Consider the following 19728-nt stretch of genomic DNA (forward strand, 5'->3'; position numbering starts at 1 on the left):
ATCTCATCCCCGTACAAATGGATTATCATTAATTATACTATGGAAGTGTGTATCTTTATTGAATGCTTTCTTTGCAGGTGTACATCCCTCTTCTCTCAGTGAACCAGCTGAGGCTCACTGATGGTGGCTATCATGGTGTTGCTGGCTCTCAAGAGAGGGACGCAGTGTGTAAGACAACAGGAGATGAGAAACAGCAGCCTGCAGAACCCCGTGGGGCTTTTGAGGTCCGAGATGATCTGCTCCACAGCGCACATAAATTCTTGCAGGTCATAGACCAAACCCTACAGCAGCTTGAAGGTATTATAGTTTCACTTTCAGAGTCAGAAAAATGTATACTGTATATACACATACATATTACTATTAAAGAGTTTTTGAGTCTTTTTTAATTTTTTTTTAGTTGTCCCTTATGTTCACCAAGATTGCATGTACTATTAAACATTTAAATAATAATGCTGTGAAATATTATTACAATTCAAAATAGCTATTTTCTATTTTAACATAATTTAAAAAGTCATTTATTCCTGTGATGGCAAACCAGAAATTTCAATAGCCATTACTCCAGTCTTCAGTGTCACATGATGCTCAAGAAACATTTCTGATTGTTATCACTGATCAAAACAGTTGTGCTTCTTAATATTTTGATATTTATGTTATAGGTGAATTTAAACTGCACATTCCAGACATGGATTTGGAGGGTGGAGTGGAGGTGCTCTTGTCTAATCCAGGCATGGTGGAGAAACTAGAGCAGTGTGTGATGAATTGGCACACACAAATCACAATTGTCATTGAAGAGCAGAAAAGAAAGAAACCACAGGTTTGTGAAATTTAGATGAACTAATCATGATGCAATTCTTGTTGTTGCATTGTGATTTTATACTCAGTAGATCGGTGATGTGCAACCTAAACAGATAATTTAAACAATTAACTGATTCATTGTTCTTTCTCTTTTAAAGGGACCTGGTCCTTTGGCAGAAATTGAGTTCTGGCGTGAACGTGTTGCTGTCTTCGGTAGTTTGAGTGAGCAGCTGAACCTGCAAGTGGTGAAGAAGATTCTGGACGTGATGACCCGTGCCGACTCATTCATAATGCAGGAACTGGAAAAGACCACAGCTGAGCTTAGCAAATGCCATGAGGAGTCTGTCAATAATGTACAATTTCTCACCACATTGGAGAGACATTTCAGGGTGAGGAGTAACCATGGGTAGTCTTTAAAAGAAATATCAAGTTTATTTATAATATCAGTTGCTTCAAAGCAGCTTTACAGTAAAAAAAAACAAAAAAACAAATCAGTGTGAGCGTCTCAAAATTCAGTTTGAGAAGTCAGCTTCAATTTTCAAGACACAACTTCAGGTACAAGTACAACAAAGCAGCCCGATATAAAAATTCAATATTTAGTCATCCTCATTTCGAATCTGTATGTTGTCATTTTTTTCTTTTAGAAAAGATGAAAAACAAAATTTGCTGATGTCATCAGAACAACAAGGCTCAAAAATACAGTGTTTCTCATCAGTGTTTTGTTATTTACAGAACCTTGTCACAGGACTGGATTTCAAAGTGGTCTTGGACACTATTCCTGAACTGATGAACGGGCTGCGTATGATCTGGATATTATCCAGGCATTACAACACAGATGAGCGTTTGGAATCTCTGATGGAACGCATTGCCTGGGAACTGTCTGAACGGGTTGCAAGAGTCGTGAATGTCCGTGTTCTGTTTAAGTGAGTAAGCAAAATCTGTAAAAGTAGCTCAAACCACAAGCCAGCAGTAACATGCACAAAAATATGAAAATGTTGAAGGTAGCATTTGAGTTTGAAATTAATTCTGTTGGGGTAAAAATAAAAAAAGGATTATACTTTTATACAATCAGAAGTTTCACACAAAAAATGTTAAATTGCAGTGATTGTAATCACCACAGTCATTAATATTCTGCAGAGACGAGAGGGTGGTGGCCAAAGCCAAGGCTCAGGATGGAAAGCAAGTCCTGGATCAGTGGAAGGCCAGTTATTTTGAGGTCCGTGCACGGATTGAGAAATCAGACCGAGATCCCCGCTGGGAATTTGATCGCAAAAAGCTGTTTGAAAAAACAGACTATATGGCTTCAATCTGCCAGGACTTGTATAACATTTTGCAGGTAAGCCAAATCAGACCAAGCATATTTAATTTAATAACTTTCTATTTTACGTGAAGAAATTTGTCCAAGGAAATATTGCTCACAGACAGTAACCTTCTCCCAAATTAATAATCACTTATAGACTCTGGATGAGTTCTACATTATTTTTGGACCGGAGTTAAAAGCAGTGACGGGTGATCCAAAGAGAATAGATGAGGTTTTACACCGTGTAAACTGCCTCGTCCAACCTATTGAGGAAGTTTCATTTGACCCGTTTGACGTCCGCAAAATGAGCAGTTGGAAAATGGTCATGCAAGAATTTAGAACAGAAGTTCAGGTACAACTCTGACAGCAACTACATTGTCAGTTTTCTTTTTTTTTTCTTTTTTGAAATTTATGCTGTATTAATTGGTATCTTTTGTTTAAGGCAATTGAAAGAGAAGCTATCAATTTCATCAATTACTCCTTCAAGACGCTACGTTCCTCATCGGCAGCCTTTGACCTGCTGCTGAAATTTAAACACATCCGCTCCAGAGATGCCATCAACAATCAGTTGATGAAGAAGTTTAATGATATTCTTGCTCAGTACTGCAAAGAGGTGCCTCAGTTAAAAACCTTTGAAGGACATGTTTGATTTAAATGTTGACATGGTGATACAGAGATTGCATTTCTTGCTATTCTCATGTGTCTTCTTTGGTATTGTTGCCTAGATGGACCTTCTAAATGACCTATTCGTGAAGCTCAAGGATAACCCACCGCTCAATAAGAATAATCCTCCTGTGGCAGGAGCCATTATTTGGGAGCGTTTCCTGCTAGACCGCATGAGGTACCCCATTAGACGTTTCAAGGAAGCACGTGAGATGATGGACAGTGAAGAGGGAAAAGCAGTAAGTCCTTGTTTTGCTTAAGTAAAGTTTTTGTTACTAGAATGACAAGTGAGTGTAAAAACAATTAAAAAAGTTAAATGTTAAAATCATATTGTAGTTTGCACTGTAAAAATCTTGGAAGAGGTGCATCTTTACATTCACTCCCTTTAAAGCACCACTGCTACAGCCGTGGACATTCAGATGGAAGTCTTTGACCATTGCATAGTATCATTTTTAAGTGTCCCACTAGTGTTGCATTTTCATACAAGATTCAAATTTTAAAACATGCCTTGAAGTCTCTGCATTCTGTTCCAAGAGTGTGACTTACTTTAAGAACAGTGTAGGTTTTATGTACTGTAAATGCCTCCTAAAAACCTGTCCAATCAGGGGCAGGTGATCCGAAAACCATCATCATTATTCAGGACTTGTATTCAGGGTTACAACAACACACGTTCAAGCAATCCATGATGGGTTAATTTTGAAAATGTGTAGTTTTGCTCTCTATGCAACCCCAACCTGTATGAATGAAAATGTCCTGACTGGTTTTTATTTTTCATTTATTTTGCAGGTGGTATCCAAATTCTTAGAGGTGGCTATGCGTATGAGGGACTATGAAACTGAGTTGTTTAACCAATGGCGAGCAGAGACTAATCAGACTCTGTCCCTCCTGATGAAGAGAAGTGTGCTGATCACAGTCAACAGTGCTGGGGCTGTCTGTGTAGACTCCGCACAGCTCAATATCGTACGTTGCAATGACAGGGAAAGCTATCTGTCAGTTGTGAGAAAAAGATAGCAGTGAAAAATTATAATGGCCATTACAATATTAAAATGCCTAGACAAGTACTCTCAGTGTCTATGTTCCCCTCTGCCTCGAAGCTAACGTGTACATAAAAATGTGCTTATATGTTAATATGGCTGTGATTGCAGGCTGCTCAGGGGTCAGAGAAGGCTGTGGAAAAGGATTTGTGCTACTCTGTCAATTTTGCCCCTGAATTGCAGGAGATCATAGCTGAGACCAAGTATCTGGATTACTTGGGCATCTTAACACCAAGTGAGGCACAAAATGTTGCTCTGCAGGAAGACAAGTTTCTGAGGTAGTCTCCCTAACTTTTCCCTGAAAAAAATGTGTTGTGACATTTGACCAAAATAGACATCCTTGAAATATTTTTTGAAGCTTTTTGACCTTTTTTTTGTTTGTTTTGCATGTAGGCACATAAAAGGACTGAAGAAGTTAGTAAACCGTTACCATTCTCTGATAGACAATCTAAATGATGCTGAGTTCTCACTAATGGCTGATCAGGTGCAAGAACTGAGGCGAGTGCTAAGCTTTGGGTGCAGAAGAGTCAACTGGAATTTTCTAGGTGTGTTACACAGGGGATACCAGTTATTTGCATACCCCATAATAATATTTGTAGCTGCTAGTTTTGTAGTTCTGAAAGTTCTAACTGATGTAATTTCTTAAAATTTTTTAATTGTTTTACAGGTATACCACAATTCGTCCAACGTGGAAACCAGGCCATTTCAAAATTTGAGTCCCTTGTGAACCAAATTCAGAAGAATGAACGAGACATTGATGAAAAACTTAAATCCATTGAATCGGCAAACCTTTTCAAATTTCCAGTGGCAGATAAAAATGGATACCTACCAGGTTAAGAGTGTTATATAGTCATTCGAAATATGGCCCATAAGCAGACACATCAGGTACATAGTGGCAATGTGTTATCTGTCTGTTGTTCCAGGAATTAAGGAGTTCTGTGACTTCATTGAGTGTGAGAGGGCAAAGGCAGTGAACCTTCTTGTAAATAAGTATGCAGCTATCAGTCCACTCCTCACCAAGATAGAGAGTCTGATTATGGGGACCAGCACTGGCAAATCCAAATGCATGGCTCAATTCTATGCTTATTGGGAGCACAAGATCTTTGATTCACTTCGCAAGATGGTGCTTCAGTAGGTTTACTTGACTGTTTCTCAGATGCATTTATAAAGATGGTCTCATGCTTTTTTAATGCTTACCATTACCATTGTCTTTCAGCAATATTCAAGCTTTTAACGCCGCACTGATGGGCATTACTCCACTCTTCCAAATTGACACCATCCTAGCTGCACCTGAGATTGCTTTGCTTCCCAAAAGCAGTGATGTGTACAAGCTTATTAGACAGTGTGTTGGTGACTGTGTGGAGAGCACCAGGGTATGTTGACAATCAACTACATTTAGATAGAAAATGCAGCTCTGCAGTGATGATGAATTTTTGCAGGCCCTCCCAGAAGTTAGCAACACCGTGGTTCCCTCAATAAAAACACAACAGGATATTTACATTGGCTTTTGGATACTTGAACAAAATAAGCTCTATGTTCAACAAAAGATCAGTATACTTACATGTTTTGTTCATCATGATTATCTTCACAAATGAACTCAACATTTATGAATTTTAAAGCCTAAATTACATCAAACAGCTATATGTGAACTACACTGTGATTGCAACATCACCATCACAAAGTTTCCAACAACTCTTTCAGCCTTTATCTTAAAAAGCTTGAATTAGAATAGTTTCTAAGAATGCGATTATAAACCCGGCAAGGCTGTGAAAGCAGACTAGTTAGTAGAAGAGTTTTCCTGTGATGATGTTTACTGTCCCTGACAACTTAGTAGTCTAGCAATATTTTTCAAGACAAGTAAAGGCTTTAAAAAAAATCATGAGGGTGTATTACTGCTGTATTTTATGTCATGGAATAAAAGATGAAAATACATTGAGCTTGTGTTAACCACAGACAATTTTTTTTTCAGACATTTAAATCTATTGAAAAACAAACAGTGAATTTGGGATGATGGAATTGAAAGTACTTAACTCATTTCTTGGTTTTGGCCTATAAAAATGCATCATCCCTGCAGCACTCCATACTCTGTTGTGCAGTTAGAAAGCAAATATTTTCACATACTGTATGTAGTACAGATTTAGTGCAATGTAGATATTTGGTCACTCAGGTCACTTTTTTCCCTTTTTTGTCACTCTTTAGCTGTTTGTTCGCTGGATGCATGGCAGTTGCATCCAGTGCCCTCCACAGCATGTGGATGGTGAGGACAAACCATTCATCTTCACTTTTTACAGTGAAGTATGCGAGCTTCCACAGATAAATGAGCAAGCCACAGCCGTCTCCCAGACAATGCAGCGTCTCCTTAATGGAATCAGTGCCTACCTCAAAACCTGGATGAGCTATCGCTCTCTCTGGAAACTCGACAAGGCTATTGTCATGGAGAAGTTTGCAGCCAAGAAGCCCTCATGTGTGATGTATGATGAGAAGTTCCAGTTCTATTTCAGGGTCAGCAATGAGGTGGCAAAGCAGCCCTTGGTGAAGCATGAACACATAATCAGACTGAACCTGGAGCCACTGGCCCGTGCCGTCCAGGAGAATGCTCAAGCATGGGTCACTTCTCTGGGCAGGCTGCTCAATGACTCGGCCCGAGAGGAGCTTTTTAACCTGCGCAATGAGCTGTTGGTGAGAACAAATGTTGCACTGTTTTAAATGTTATCTTTGCATCAACTAAGAATCGAGTAAGTGAAATGTTGAAATTGTGAGGCAGTCTGGTTTTAAAGAATGAATTTACTGTGAACAGAAATTGTCAGATAATTTAAAGAAGAGCCCCAATACCTTGGAGGACCTTAAATTTGTTCTGGGCACAATCACAGACATTAGAGATATGTCTCTCTCAGTGGAGATGAGAATCAACGATATTCAAGAGAGATACAGGACTCTGAGCATGTACAATGTGGAGGTGAGTAAACTTAAGCCTATCAGACGGTAGCTCAACAGTCCATTTTTCATTAGGCCTACACCAATATGTTTTATGAATGGTGATACAATGTTTGTGGTGCTTTTATTGATCCAATTTGTGCCAGTGAAGCCACTAAAATTAAAACTACCATTCAAAAAGAGTCACTACAACTTTATTTGGTTTTTAGAAGAAGTCTCTTATGCTCACCAAGACAGCATTTATTTGATCAAAAATACAGAAAAACTATTTTTATGAAATATTCTTACTTTAAAACAAAAAACAAAAAAACAAACAGTTTTCTATGTTAATATATTTTAAAATTCTACTTATTCTGTGGCAAAGTCGAATTTTCAGCATCCATAGCTTCAGTCTTCAGTGTCACATTATCTTTCAGAAATTATTATAACATGCAGATTTGGTGCTCAAGTAACATTTCTTATTATTTTCAGTGTTGAAAACAGTTGTGCTGCTTAATATTTTTGTGGAACCCCTGATAGCATTTTCTTTCAGGATTCTTTAACGAATAGGCAGTTTAACAAAAAAAAAATTAAAAAAAAAATTATTTGAACTAGAAAGCTTTGACATTATAAATGTCGGTGCTCTCACTTTTGATCTATTTAGTGCATCCTTGCCAAATAAAATTATAAATTTGATCTGCTTTACAATTCAAGACTACAGAGGAGGAGGTGCAGCTGTCTGCAAACATCTTCATTTTGTGGAGTGAACTTTTTAAAGAGTCTAGACTGGTTGACCGCAGCCTGGCAAAAGTAAAAAAGACCTTTGCCGAGGTAGTACCGATCATTTACCAATCAAGTTAAATTACTGTAGAGAAGCAACATAGTTGATCTTTGATTTCTAAATGTTCCAATTCCAATGTTCCAATCAGATCACTCTAAACCAGATTGAGGAGTATAAACAGGAGCTCTCCATATTTGCAGAGAGCTTCAACATGCATGGGCCTGGAGCCGTGGGAGATGATCTAGAGAAAGGCAAGAGTACTATCTTGATGGGTTTTGTTTTTCATATCTTACCAACCTAGTATTACATAACTTTAGTTTTTGTACTCTTTTAGGCTTGAAGATCATGGCTACGTATGAGACCGAGCTGGATCGGGTAGAGGCAAGCCGTCAAGAACTGGCTAAAGCTGAGAAACTGTTCAACCTGCCCATCACTATGTACCCAGAGCTTCTCAATGTACAAAAGGAGATGAAGGGCCTGAGACAGATCTATGAGATATATAAAAGCCAGAAGGTTAGAATGACAATTCATTATATAAACTTTGACTTATGTTCTGAGCAGTTGTGACACCAGTGTGTGAATATTCATCAGGCGGCTAAGGCAGAGTGGTCACAGACCCTTTGGGTGAATCTGGACATAAAGCTCCTGCAGGAAGGTATAGAGGGACTTATCAAGGGCTTGCGGAAGCTGCCAAAGGATGTGAGAGCTCTTCCTGTATCTTTCTTCTTGGAGGGCCGCATGAAGGAATTTAAAGAGTCAATCCCTCTCCTCTTGGACCTAAAAAATGAGGCTCTCAGAGACAGGTAAATGCTTGTTTTATGATTTTGTTTTACAATGTTTCAACTTAAAGTAACATGGTTCTGCCTTTAGGGATTTTCAAAGAGTTAGCTTAATCTAAGATAAAGCACTAGCTATATGTATATTCACCATGAGACTTAAGTGCTCACTTGGTTTCTGCAGGCACTGGAAGGATCTAATGGAGAGGACAGGCACCAGCTTTGAGATGAACCCAAACACCTTCACTCTCGAGAACATGTTCTCCATGGAGCTGCACAAATATGGCAACGTCATCAGTGAAATCGTCACCTCAGCTGTGAAGGAGCTCGGCATTGAGAAGGTTATAAATATCATTAATAATGAAATTCAACTGCAAGTGTTAAAGGGATATTCCACCTAAAAAGTTTGTCATTGTTTACTTGCTCGCAGGTCATTCCAAACCTCTATGCATTCCTTTCTTCTTCGGAACATAAAAGAAGATTAGTTATCGGAAACTTTGCTTATCAACATTCTTCTAAATATCCTCTTTCATGCTCCACAGAAGAAAGAAATGCACATAGTTTTGGAACAACGTGAGGGTAAATAAATGTAAATGATTACAGAGTATGATTGTGTGCATTTTTACAGGGAGTTAAAGAAGTGGAGGAAACTTGGGAAACTATGAAGTTTAGTGTGCAGCGGTTTTTAAAAGGAGCACATGAGCATGGTTTCATTCTCGGTGCTGTGGATGATATCCTTCAGCGCCTGGATGATGATGCCATGAACCTGCAGAGTATGGCAGGCAGCCACTATGTTGGTCCCTTCCTGACCACTGTACAGCAGTGGGAGAAGAATCTATCACTCATCAGTGAGATTATTGAGGTCAGTGGAAACCATCACTGCCAACAACGGCTTGACTTTAAAACTGCACTGGCTCACGTTCTTATTTCTTTGCTTTTCTGAAATGTGTAGGTATGGATGTTAGTACAGCAAAAATGGATGTACCTGGAAAGCATTTTCATTGGAGGTGACATTCGCTCTCAGCTACCTGAGGAAGCCAAAAAATTTGACAATATTGACAAAATGTTCAAAAAGGTAAGGTTCTGCACCAACAACAAATACATGTTAACCCTGTATAAACCCTGTTTTTGAAACGAATATAAATCCCTTCTCTTTTGAATACCACCAGATAATGACTGACACAGTGAAGGACCCTGGCATAAAGAGATGCTGTCTGGTTCCAAATCGTCTGGCCGATCTGCAGAACCTAAGCGATGGTTTGGAGAGATGTCAAAAGAGTCTTAATGATTATCTTGATTCCAAGCGGAATGCTTTCCCACGTTTTTTCTTCATTTCTGACGATGAGCTGCTCAGTATTCTGGGCAGCAGTGAGCCTACTTGTGTGCAGGAGCACATGATCAAGGTACTTTTGTGTCCTAAAGAAAAGCATCACTTTGAAGTCAGCGTGAAATAAATATTCACCCTAGCTGTTTTGTAAATGCAGCTTGTTGATCTTATTGGGAATGATTCCCATGCATTTCATTTTTTAAATTCTTTTGACCATACATTTTTAACAAAAATAACTCTATCTTCCAGTAAAATGACAGACTTTCTAGTGGCATCAGTGCTGCATTACGCAAAGCAATCAAGTTACCCCTGCCATTACCATTACCATTGTACTATTCACAGTCAACCTTAATTAGTTTCCATGAGCTAAAGTGTCCAATAGTGTGAACTACAGGCAGGGCAGACAGTGCAGCTACAGACAGTGCAACTACATGCACTCATTATTTTTGAGGGGGCATGAGTGGGGGGGGGCATTGAGTTGGGGCGTCATGTGACACACAGCAGCCACAAAAGGACTTTTATTTTTTTGTTTTATTTTTTTCCTTTTTATTCGAAACACTCCCAAACGCATTAACTATATCATGAAATATCTTGATTCTCACCTTTATATCACAACATATTTTTAATATGACTTATTTAATGTGAATTTAACATTTAAAATTAATGTGAATAAAAGCATTGCAAGTTAGGCTACTAATCATGCCATTTTCATTGTACAGAAAGAGAGAAAAGAACATTTACATTATCAAAGAACATTTTCACTGACAGTCTAGTTCAAGCACTCTCAAAAACTCCCATTAAAATACAAAGATCTGAGGGGGAACGTGCCCCCTCACTTTGAATGGGCATGACGCCTCTGACTACAGGGATAGAACAAGTAGAATTTGTCCAGTTATATGAGCTCAAAAAGTTGACCCATTCCATGTACACTAAAATAAAATAAAAATTATTAGACATATTACTGTTATTTAAGCATTCCTCACCCTTATATTAAAATCATTAAAATGAATTGAATTCTGGTCCAAAATTAACAGCTGCACAACAGACCATAAATGAAACAATCATCCTGTTTTTCCTCATCTACAGATGTATGACAACATAGCAGCTTTGCGTTTTGATACGGGAATGAATGGAGAGATGGTAGCAAGTGCAATGGTTTCTGCTGAGGGGGAGGTGATGGTGCTCAAACAGCCTGTACCTGCAGAGGGTCGTGTGGAGGACTGGATGACTGGAGTGCTGCTGGAGATGAGGAGAACCAACAGACTCATCACCAAAGAAGCTATTTACTTCTACAGCCACCGAAAGACTAGGTGAGGACATGTACTAGACCAACATGAGTCAGTGCTATCAATCAAAATTTCTTATTGAACTTAATTGTCTGTCTGATTAAAAGAATTTGTGGAAATTTTATAATGTGGTCTTCTACCTGCCCGTCAGGGTGGACTGGATGCTTGACTACCAGGGAATGGTGGTGCTGGCAGCAAACCAGGTGTGGTGGACCTGGGAGGTGGAAGACGTCTTCGAAAGGATGAGTCAAGGAGAAAAGCAGGCATTGAAACAGTATGCAAAGAAAATGCACAAGCAGATTGATGACCTGGTGAGGCGCATCACACAACCCTTAAAGAAGAATGACAGACGGAAAATCAACACTGTGCTCATTATTGATGTCCATGCTAGGGACATTGTGGACACTTTTGTCAGAGATAGGTAAGATACAAATATTTTACAGTCATGTATAAGTCATTTAAAACCTCCAATTGGTTGCAGTTTTCTTCCTAACACTTTTTCTTTGGGCAGTATCACAGATGCCCGTGAGTTTGAATGGGAGAGTCAGTTGAGATTCTACTGGGTTAAAGAGCCCGATGAGCTGTTTGTGCGGCAATGCAGTGCTCAGTTCTCCTACGGCTATGAGTATATGGGTCTGAACGGCCGGTTGGTCATTACTCCCCTAACTGACCGTATCTATCTCACACTTACTCAGGTACACTGACAACACAGTTGTCTGGCTCTAAGTGGTCTAAATGGTCTATGTATGTACATGTCTTATTAATACATGTTATCATGTATTGTCAGGCCTTGTCTATGTTCCTGGGTGGAGCACCAGCCGGTCCTGCAGGTACAGGAAAAACTGAATCCACTAAAGATCTGGCTAAAGCTTTGGGGCTTTTGTGTGTGGTCACCAACTGTGGAGAGGGCATGGACTACATGGTAAGAAATTTGCTGCTTTGTATTCTTGTGGAAGCAAGGACACATTTTTGTTTTCCAGAATTCTTTGATAAATAGAAAGTTCGCAACAGCAGCATTTATTTGAAATAGAAATCTTTTGTTAAAGTTTAGATGTCTTTAATGTCACTTCTCTATTTAAATGTGTGTTATTAAATTAGATTCTGATTTCTTATCCTCTAGGCTGTTGGGAAAATCCTCTCTGGTTTAGCTCAGTGTGGAGCCTGGGGCTGTTTTGATGAGTTCAACCGCATTGACGCCTCAGTGCTGTCAGTCATCTCCTCCCAGATCCAAACCATCCGAAACGCTCTAATGCTGCACCTCAAGAGGTTTCATGTGAGTTTGTTATGTTACGCCCCGTCTAGGGGTAAAGGCGCAACATGAAAGGAGTACAAGAACACAGTTTTGAAAAGAGAATGATCAGTATTTTAATGAGGTTAATGATGGTTTCAACTGTACAATGGGGTAATTTAGCTTCAGGAGCCGACAAGGCCAAAATAACAAACAAAAGCCCTCTAAATTCCCTAATTCACAAAAAATAAAAAAAAATTAAATACAGATTACTTACCTAACTCCCTATCCAAAAACAAATCAACAAAGAAATTCCAACAAAAATAGCGTCGGTCTCCCTACCTCCCCAAAAGGTTATTATATACAATTATTTACAGTGTTAGCAAACAAGTCCAAGCGGGCAACCCAGAATCTAGGTCAGAGAACAGGCGGTAGTCAATAGTACAAACAATTTGGCAAAACAAACTAGCAAACAACAATTGAACTCTCTCACGGTCAAACACACACATATTCTCAGGCTAACTAACCATGTAACAAGCAGACCAAACAGCAAGCGAGCATGAAGCTAAAGCAAGAAGTGATGACGAAGTCTCTTATAGGCATCCAGAATTCAGCTGACCAGGCAGGGTGTGGCACCAATTGGACTGCAGGAACCAATCAGACATCCTCCTGCACAGAAACACACACAAACACCTCCCAAACAAAAGACAACACACAGAAATAGAACAAAAGGGACATAACAGTTAATGGAATAATTTACCTGAGCCACTAGTCAATATTGAAAGATAATTGTTGTAATTATTTCAGGCTCTGAGTGTCTTGTGTTTTTGTCTTGTTAGTTTGAAGGTCAAGAAATCAGTCTGGATAGCCGTATTGGGATTTTCATCACGATGAATCCTGGTTATGCTGGCCGCACAGAACTTCCCGAGTCAGTGAAAGCTTTATTCAGACCAGTGGTAGTCATTGTACCGGACCTGCAGCAGATCTGTGAAATCATGCTCTTCTCTGAAGGCTTCCTCATGGCTAAGGTGGGGACTCCTTCTTTGTGAAAATGAGGGCTGGTAGATTAAATGAAGTAGAAAATTCAGTCATCATTTACTCACCCCACAAGTCCAAACCACAAGTCTTTTGTTCATCATCACAACATAAATGAAGTTATATCATGACAACATGATATAATGCTGCTAAACAAATAGCACATAAAATAACCCGTAGCAGATCTATACAGGTGGAGCTGGGGAGGGTGGAGGGTTTCAGTGGACCTCTAAAATAACGCTGCAAAATGCTCAAACGAATGCTTTAAATGTAGAACAGCAAGCTCATTGGCTGTGTATGCAACATAAACCAATCAGCTTGTGCCAAGTCTTTTAATGCTTAGAATATCATCACTTTACATTAAGGACCCATCAGCCTGTGCCATCTAGAGTTTCATGACAGAACTTTGCATATATTTTTAATGAAACCTTAGAGATTTCAGTGAGTCCATTAAAAGTACATGCAACCAACACTTATTTTGTGTGGAAATACAGCAATACAAAGCTGTTAGACATTTAAACTGGTCAGTCACAAACATTCTTAGATTAGTTTACTAAGATGGTATTAATAGAATCTCACAAAAGCATTACTAATCAGAAGAAATATAATCAAAAACATGCACATGAACATTGAACAGCGGTCCTCAGACCTCAGCAGTTTTAATTGTGTGTAAACAGGCAAACAGAAAACTAATTTCATAAATGATTTACTTGCAGGTTTTGGCAAAGAAGATGACAGTGCTGTACAAACTAGCACGGGAGCAGCTGTCTAAACAGTCACACTATGACTTTGGGCTTAGAGCACTGAAGTCAGTGTTAGTAATGGCAGGGGAGCTGAAGAGAGGTTCACCCGATCTCAGTGAGGTACTGATCTCTCTGCATCATCCTCTCCTCCTCCAACCCACCTCAGTGAACTGCAGTCACAAATTTACTGTTTTCTTTCTCTCCTTTTCTTCTTTCTTTACTCCCACTAGGATGTTGTTTTAATGAGGGCTCTTCGAGATATGAACCTGCCCAAGTTTGTATTTGAGGATGTACCTCTGTTTTTGGGCCTTATCTCAGATCTGTTCCCTGGGCTTGACTGCCCACGTGTGCGTTACCCCAGCTTTAATGACGCTGTAGAGGCCACCTTGCAGGAGAATAAATATATTATGTTGCCCAACCAGGTGATTCTTCCCTTCAAAACTCATTCTCAATGGATTGTAATGATTGAGTGTACTGATTCATGACTACTTTGTGAATGTAGGTGGACAAAGTGGTGCAAATGTATGAGACCATGATGACCAGGCACACAACCATGGTGGTTGGACCGACAGGAGGAGGGAAATCTGTGGTGATCAACACACTCTGCCAATCACAAACCAGGTCTTTGTCTACTCATAAACAATATATATATTTAGTATAAACACAGAATGTTTAGAAATTCTGCTACATGTACACAAACAAGTTGTTCTCCCAGGCAAGTATACAGATTACAGAACTGTTAAATTTTATCTGTAGGTTGGGCCTGCTGACCAAAATGTACAGCCTGAACCCTAAAGCGATGAGTGTGATTGAGCTGTATGGAATCCTGGATCCGGTCACCCGAGATTGGACTGATGGGATACTATCTAACATATTCCGTGACATCAATAAACCCACAGACAAAAAAGAAAGGAGGTGAAAGTCAAAGCTTATAATGAATAATTTATTTACAGTACATCTATTTTAAATCAAAGGCATGTAACTGAACAGAATTCTACCATATCCCTGGCTTGGCTTCACAGGTATATCCTTTTTGATGGAGATGTGGATGCTCTATGGGTGGAGAACATGAATTCAGTTATGGATGATAACAAGCTTCTCACACTGGCTAATGGAGAGCGAATTCGCCTACAGAGCCACTGTGCTCTGCTCTTTGAGGTATCATGTAAACCCTTCATTTTGTCAAAGTAAAAAACTCAATGTACGTAACTGTTGTAGGTTTGCAAACATATGTGATGTGTTTTAGGTTGGAGATCTGCAGTATGCCTCCCCTGCTACTGTTTCTCGTTGTGGAATGGTGTTTGTGGACCCCAAAAACCTTCGCTATGCTCCCTACTGGGAAAAATGGGTCAACAGCAGAGCCCTCAAAGTAAGACTATTTCTATGCTGCCCTTAACTTAGCCTCAAAGTTTCAACTGGCGGTTCTTCAAGCAAGAAGGCTGAGAGCTGTATGTTTTATATATTAGTGATATTCAAGATTGTATTTTCAACGTGCCTTTACTGTGTCAACAGGAACAGACAGATCTCCGCAGACTGTTTGAAAAATATGTACCAAGTGCCATTGATATGATAGTGGATGGTATAGTTGATGGTAAACAGACAGAGAAACTGAAGACTGTGATCCCACAGACAGATTTAAACATGGTGAGCAAGTCAGTAGAGACCTGAACAGCGCTACAGTGTAAATGATCTTTATAGCATGTAGCACAATCCTCTTTTTTCATTTAGGTGATGCAGTTGACTGTGATGCTGGAGTCTCTACTGGAGAATGAGGACTTCATTTCTGAGGAGCTGGAGTGTTATTTTCTAGAGGCACTCTACTGTTCACTTGGGGCTACTCTTCTGGATAAAGGCCGACAGAAGTTTGATGAGTTCATAAAAAAGTTGTCCTTTCTGAACAGTGTTCATGATGAGAAGGTGCTTGCTGGCCCTGGGCAGATTCCAGGTGAGGTGGAAGCAGGGTCCAAAATGATATGTTTTGCCATGCTTGGTAATAGCGGTGAATTAAATAAATATAAGTGTTTCTTACCATACCTGAAACTATCTGCATAATTTTATAAAATGTTTTAATAATGTATTCTTATTGTGAAATTATTTTTAATCTTTCATTTAATTTTGCAGTATACTTGCCAACTCTCTATGATTTTCATTTTGATGGAACCCAAAAGAAGTGGGTTTCCTGGAGCTCCATGGTCTCAAAATACATTCATAACCCTGATATGAAATTCATTGACATCCTTGGTAAAGCAGCTTACTTTTCTTTGCTTCTTCTTTGTGTTTCTCTAAACTTTTTTGCTTCTCTCTACTAATCTACTTTACTGGTGAAAAGATTGGAAATACTGAGATTGTTTTATATTTTTAAAATATGTTTTTTATGCTCACCAGCAAAATATAGTAAAACAGTAATATTATGAAATATAACTGCAACCTAAAGTAACTGTTCTCTACTTTAATATATTTTAAAATGTATTTTATTTCTGTGATGGCAAAGTATAATTTTCAGCAGCCATTTCTCCAGTTTTCAGTGTCATGTGATCCTTCAGAAATCATTTGAATATGCTGATTTGTTGCGTTTCTTATTATTATGATAAACATTGAACAGTTTTTGCTTAATGTTTTTGTTGAAATAAAGACATTTTATGATGTTACCAAAAACTTTTGTTTCAAAAAATAGACTAACTAGAACGTTCTCTTTATCAAAGAATCTTAAAAAATAAATCATGGTTTCTATAAATCAAAATAAATCAAAATTTTAAGGAGCAAACATTTTTCAACATATGCATTAGAGACTTCTTTTAAAATCATTAATAACAATCTTAATGATTCCACACTTTTGACCGGTGTAGTGTATTTCTTTTTATTCAGTATGCTTCACTGAAGTCTTACTTCATCCATTACTCTCTATCAGTCCCGACAGTGGACACCACTCGTGCTAATTGGCTGTTGGAACAGATGGTGAAGGTGAAAAGGCCAGTGGTGCTGGTTGGAGAGTCTGGCACCTCTAAAACAGCCACCATCCAGAACTTCCTGAGTCATCTTAATACAGATACAACTGTAAGTCCATTGCCGTGACTATCACACAAACTGTTTAAAACTAAAAATAATGCACTCCAGTTGACCTTAACACACAGGATAACAAGATACACCTTTTCCCAGATAATGATGATCATCAATTTCTCATCGAGAACAACATCTATGGACCTGCAGAGGACTCTGGAGGCAAGTGTTGAAAAGAGAACCAAGGACACATATGGTCCTCCAATGGGCAAAAGGCTCCTTGTGTTTATGGATGACCTCAACATGCCAAGGGTAAGAATGGATTTATACCATAGGTCATATCAGAAACTGAACTTTCACCTCACTGCTCATCATGGGTTCACTTTTGTTTGATCTCAGGTGGATGAATATGGCACTCAGCAGCCTATAGCTCTCCTAAAGCTGCTCTTGGACAGGGGAGGCATGTATGACAGAGGAAAGGAACTTAACTGTAAACTCATAAAGGACTTGGGCTTCATCGCAGCCATGGGAAAGGCTGGGGGTGGTAGGAATGAAGTGGACCCTCGATTCATCTCTCTTTTTAGTGTTTTCAACATCCCCTTCCCTCAGGAGGAGTCCCTGCATCATATCTACTCCTCTATTCTTAAAGGACACACAAAGGTGCAAAAAATAATTCAGCTCCCCATATCACAACAAATAGCAATTGCTGTCATGAAGTCATACAATTGTCTCTATCAATTAAGGCCTGTGCCAACACAATCATATCATGTCATATCAACATATTGCAATTCTTTTTCACTCATATTGTATTGATGATTTGGATCCTTGTTTTAGCAATTTACCCAACCCTAATTCATATATGAAATGTAAGATTTTAATCAGAGTTATTACTATTGTATTTTTAGCCCTTTGATGAATGCATTCAAAACATCTGTGACAAGTTAACGTTCTGTACTCTGGAGTTGTACAAAACCATAATTAAGGACCTACCGCCAACACCTTCCAAGTTCCACTATATATTTAACCTGCGAGATCTCTCCAGAGTCTACCATGGCTTGACGTTGACCAATCCTGAAAGGTTAAGTTTTTCATAATTCACATGAATTCACATGGAAATTCGTTATAGTTTGATGTTTGTAATACTCAAATACTCTGTACCAGTGGTTCTTAACCTGGAGGCCAGGGCCCACTAGGGGGCCGCAGCAAACTTCCAAAGGGGCCTGCAGGACTTTAAAATAACAATAACAATAATAATTATTATTATTATTATTTCATTAGTTTTAATGTTATTAATATATTGAAACAATTTAATTTAAATAAACAATCAAAATGTAAACTGAAATTATATATTTTTTTTAATAGTTATTTATTATTTATTATTTTTTCAATAACTATTTTTAAGTATTGTTTAGTTTCTGTTAATAATATATTATAGTAAATGGATGTAATATAGTTATAGTTCTGTAAATATTAAACGATATTGCGGGCCTTTGAATGTTATACTCTATACCACTCTATACCATTTAATACTCTATAGCACTATGCTTCACTATTCAACAACATGCAGTGTCTTTTATGACCAGGTTGTGACATGTTTATTTTAATAATAAACATGTGTTAACTCCCGCACCAGGTTCTGTACAGTCACCCAGTTTGTCCGTGTATGGAGAAATGAATGCTTAAGAGTCTTCCATGACAGACTTATCAATGAAACTGACAAAATTACGGTATGCTTGCTTCCTGTAGCTCATAATAACGTCATAACTTATATAAATACTATATATAAATGTATCTGTAATATTTATAGAAAATATTTTTAAATAATTATTTAAAAAAGTAGCATGTTACAAAAACCTGTAATTGTCATCTTAAACTATACAATTATTGTAACATGCCACGACTTTGCTCTCTACAGGTCCAGGGGCATATAAAGAATCTGATTGAAGAGCACTTCAGATCAGACCTCGATTCAGCCATGAGAGACCCCATTCTGTTTGGAGATTACAGAACAGCTCTCAAGTCTGAGCCAAGAGTTTATGAGGATATACTGGACTATGATGCATCAAAAGCTCTGTTCCAGGTGTATAGATTTATTTGTTTTATTTGCATTTACATTTATGCACTTGGCAGATGATTTTATCCACAGAAGCATACATTGCATTCAAGCTATATATATTTTTTCAATTCATGCACTACTTGTAAACACCCTTTTCAAAGCAGAAAGCCATTAGTATATCTGAAAATGAACAAAATTGGGAGTCTGAAGCTTTTATTGTTGGTTATAACACAATTTTTTTCTCTGACCCCTGTAGGAGATCCTGGAGGAGTATAATGAAAATAAGGCCAGGATGAACTTGGTGCTTTTTGATGATGCTCTGGAACACCTGACCATCATTCACCGCATCATCAGAATGGACCGTAGTCATGCATTACTGGTTGGCGTAGGTGGTTCAGGAAAACAGTCTCTTACAAAGCTTGCTGCCTTCTCTGCAGGTTATGAGGTAATTCATCAGCTCAATCTATTTTATATGTAATGTGTCCTGTATTTTTTCCACTTTTCACTTTTTGTTCTAATTTGGTAAATTAGCTATGTGCTTGTTTATAGGTGTTTGAAATTGTGCTTAGTAGAGGATACTCTGAGACTAACTTCCGTGACGATCTAAAAACTCTGTACCTTAAATTGGGTATAGAGAATAAGAAAATGGTCTTCCTGTTCACTGATGCCCATGTGGCTGAGGAAGGTTTTCTGGAGCTCATCAACAACATGCTTACATCAGGTATTTAAAACGACTCACTTAATGAAGTTTAATGAGGTAAGATACACATTTGTTAATGAATCTGTTTACTTTG

At 38.5% G+C, this 19728-nt stretch overlaps 1 protein-coding gene across 1 annotated transcript in view; it reads left to right on the top strand.

Annotated features, from left to right (window-relative positions):
* Positions 1 to 19728, top strand: part of LOC306870989 (dynein axonemal heavy chain 10-like) — a 31515-nt gene that overhangs the window by 1487 nt on the left and 10300 nt on the right. The window contains exons 6-52 of the mRNA XM_079418624.1: positions 78 to 297; positions 657 to 814; positions 954 to 1184; positions 1528 to 1718; positions 1933 to 2131; positions 2253 to 2447; positions 2538 to 2708; positions 2821 to 2997; positions 3545 to 3718; positions 3913 to 4070; positions 4186 to 4337; positions 4460 to 4624; positions 4716 to 4923; positions 5009 to 5165; positions 5992 to 6471; positions 6590 to 6748; positions 7420 to 7536; positions 7635 to 7743; positions 7821 to 7999; positions 8078 to 8289; positions 8447 to 8603; positions 8891 to 9124; positions 9215 to 9337; positions 9432 to 9665; positions 10676 to 10899; positions 11027 to 11296; positions 11387 to 11570; positions 11663 to 11797; positions 11996 to 12148; positions 12943 to 13131; positions 13855 to 14001; positions 14112 to 14303; positions 14384 to 14502; positions 14638 to 14796; positions 14904 to 15039; positions 15128 to 15250; positions 15394 to 15525; positions 15610 to 15826; positions 16003 to 16122; positions 16790 to 16935; positions 17038 to 17190; positions 17278 to 17538; positions 17784 to 17956; positions 18512 to 18605; positions 18794 to 18958; positions 19191 to 19379; positions 19484 to 19655. Coding sequence (XP_079274750.1) covers positions 78 to 297; positions 657 to 814; positions 954 to 1184; positions 1528 to 1718; positions 1933 to 2131; positions 2253 to 2447; positions 2538 to 2708; positions 2821 to 2997; positions 3545 to 3718; positions 3913 to 4070; positions 4186 to 4337; positions 4460 to 4624; positions 4716 to 4923; positions 5009 to 5165; positions 5992 to 6471; positions 6590 to 6748; positions 7420 to 7536; positions 7635 to 7743; positions 7821 to 7999; positions 8078 to 8289; positions 8447 to 8603; positions 8891 to 9124; positions 9215 to 9337; positions 9432 to 9665; positions 10676 to 10899; positions 11027 to 11296; positions 11387 to 11570; positions 11663 to 11797; positions 11996 to 12148; positions 12943 to 13131; positions 13855 to 14001; positions 14112 to 14303; positions 14384 to 14502; positions 14638 to 14796; positions 14904 to 15039; positions 15128 to 15250; positions 15394 to 15525; positions 15610 to 15826; positions 16003 to 16122; positions 16790 to 16935; positions 17038 to 17190; positions 17278 to 17538; positions 17784 to 17956; positions 18512 to 18605; positions 18794 to 18958; positions 19191 to 19379; positions 19484 to 19655 — 8413 coding nt within the window. The remainder of the gene's footprint in view (positions 1 to 77; positions 298 to 656; positions 815 to 953; positions 1185 to 1527; positions 1719 to 1932; positions 2132 to 2252; positions 2448 to 2537; positions 2709 to 2820; positions 2998 to 3544; positions 3719 to 3912; positions 4071 to 4185; positions 4338 to 4459; positions 4625 to 4715; positions 4924 to 5008; positions 5166 to 5991; positions 6472 to 6589; positions 6749 to 7419; positions 7537 to 7634; positions 7744 to 7820; positions 8000 to 8077; positions 8290 to 8446; positions 8604 to 8890; positions 9125 to 9214; positions 9338 to 9431; positions 9666 to 10675; positions 10900 to 11026; positions 11297 to 11386; positions 11571 to 11662; positions 11798 to 11995; positions 12149 to 12942; positions 13132 to 13854; positions 14002 to 14111; positions 14304 to 14383; positions 14503 to 14637; positions 14797 to 14903; positions 15040 to 15127; positions 15251 to 15393; positions 15526 to 15609; positions 15827 to 16002; positions 16123 to 16789; positions 16936 to 17037; positions 17191 to 17277; positions 17539 to 17783; positions 17957 to 18511; positions 18606 to 18793; positions 18959 to 19190; positions 19380 to 19483; positions 19656 to 19728) is intronic.

This window comes from Barbus barbus (genome assembly GCF_936440315.1).
Source record: "Barbus barbus genome assembly, chromosome: 6".
NCBI lineage: Eukaryota > Metazoa > Chordata > Actinopteri > Cypriniformes > Cyprinidae > Barbus > Barbus barbus.